Source organism: Lottia gigantea, assembly GCF_000327385.1.
Source record: "Lottia gigantea unplaced genomic scaffold LOTGIsca_7021, whole genome shotgun sequence".
Classification (NCBI taxonomy): Eukaryota; Metazoa; Mollusca; class Gastropoda; family Lottiidae; genus Lottia; species Lottia gigantea.
Window position 1 is genome coordinate 1 of NW_008710379.1, and position 833 is coordinate 833.

At 28.1% G+C, this 833-nt stretch overlaps 1 protein-coding gene across 1 annotated transcript; it reads left to right on the forward strand.

Moving 5' to 3' along the window:
• Positions 1-6: 6 nt before the first annotated feature.
• Positions 7-573, forward strand: LOTGIDRAFT_176927 (hypothetical protein; the record flags this gene model as incomplete). Its single annotated transcript, XM_009065808.1, has 1 exon — positions 7-573. The coding sequence occupies one exon, from the start codon at positions 7-9 to the stop codon at positions 571-573; it is 567 nt and encodes a 188-aa protein (XP_009064056.1).
• Positions 574-833: the final 260 nt, after the last annotated feature.

Genomic DNA, 833 nt, shown 5'->3' on the forward strand with positions numbered 1-833 from the left:
AAAAGAATGAAGTTACATTATGATAATGTGAGAAATTTCTATCCAAATCAAGGTCAAGTAAAAATAACTCCTTCAAGTTGTATTTTACAACAAGCCATGGATTTTAGTGGTGTAGATATTAAAACTGAACCGATTTTAGATGAGGATGTTTTCATCAATTCTACTGTTAAGTCACCAAATAGTGACGATGAGAAATCCCGTGATAGTGATTCACCAAATAGTTACAGAGGATATTCACCTTACAGTGATGATGCTAGTTTACAGTATGGTGATGATAATGTCCATTCACCAACTGAGCCTATCAAATCACCAAGTACTGTTACAGAATTCTTAGATTTATTTGATTCTTTAAAGGACTGTGACCAATATTATAAAAATGATACCAATCTGTCGAATAGTGAAAGTAATATTGACAATGATTGGTGGGAGAAAGCCTTTAATTTAGAAGATTTGAATAAAGAAAGTGAAGTTTTAGAGAAATCAGATATAAACCAGTTTTCCAGTTATAATAATAATAATATTTATAATGTAAACAATAATGAAGATAATTTATTTAATATATTTGATATTTAATGATAATATTATATTCATATATTTATAGTGCTATATATTTATTGTTCTATTTATCATGCTATAAGAAATAAATGTATTTATATCAAATAATGTCTCTTAACCTACTTCTGTATAACCTTTTGAAAATCACGTAAAATCATTTTTACCTAAATTAGAATGATAGATTGCTTGGTAACATACTCAAACAGCGACAAATTAACATACCCAATAGGACGACGATTATACCTAGTTTTTGCTGGAAAGTAGAACATAGCAAGTGA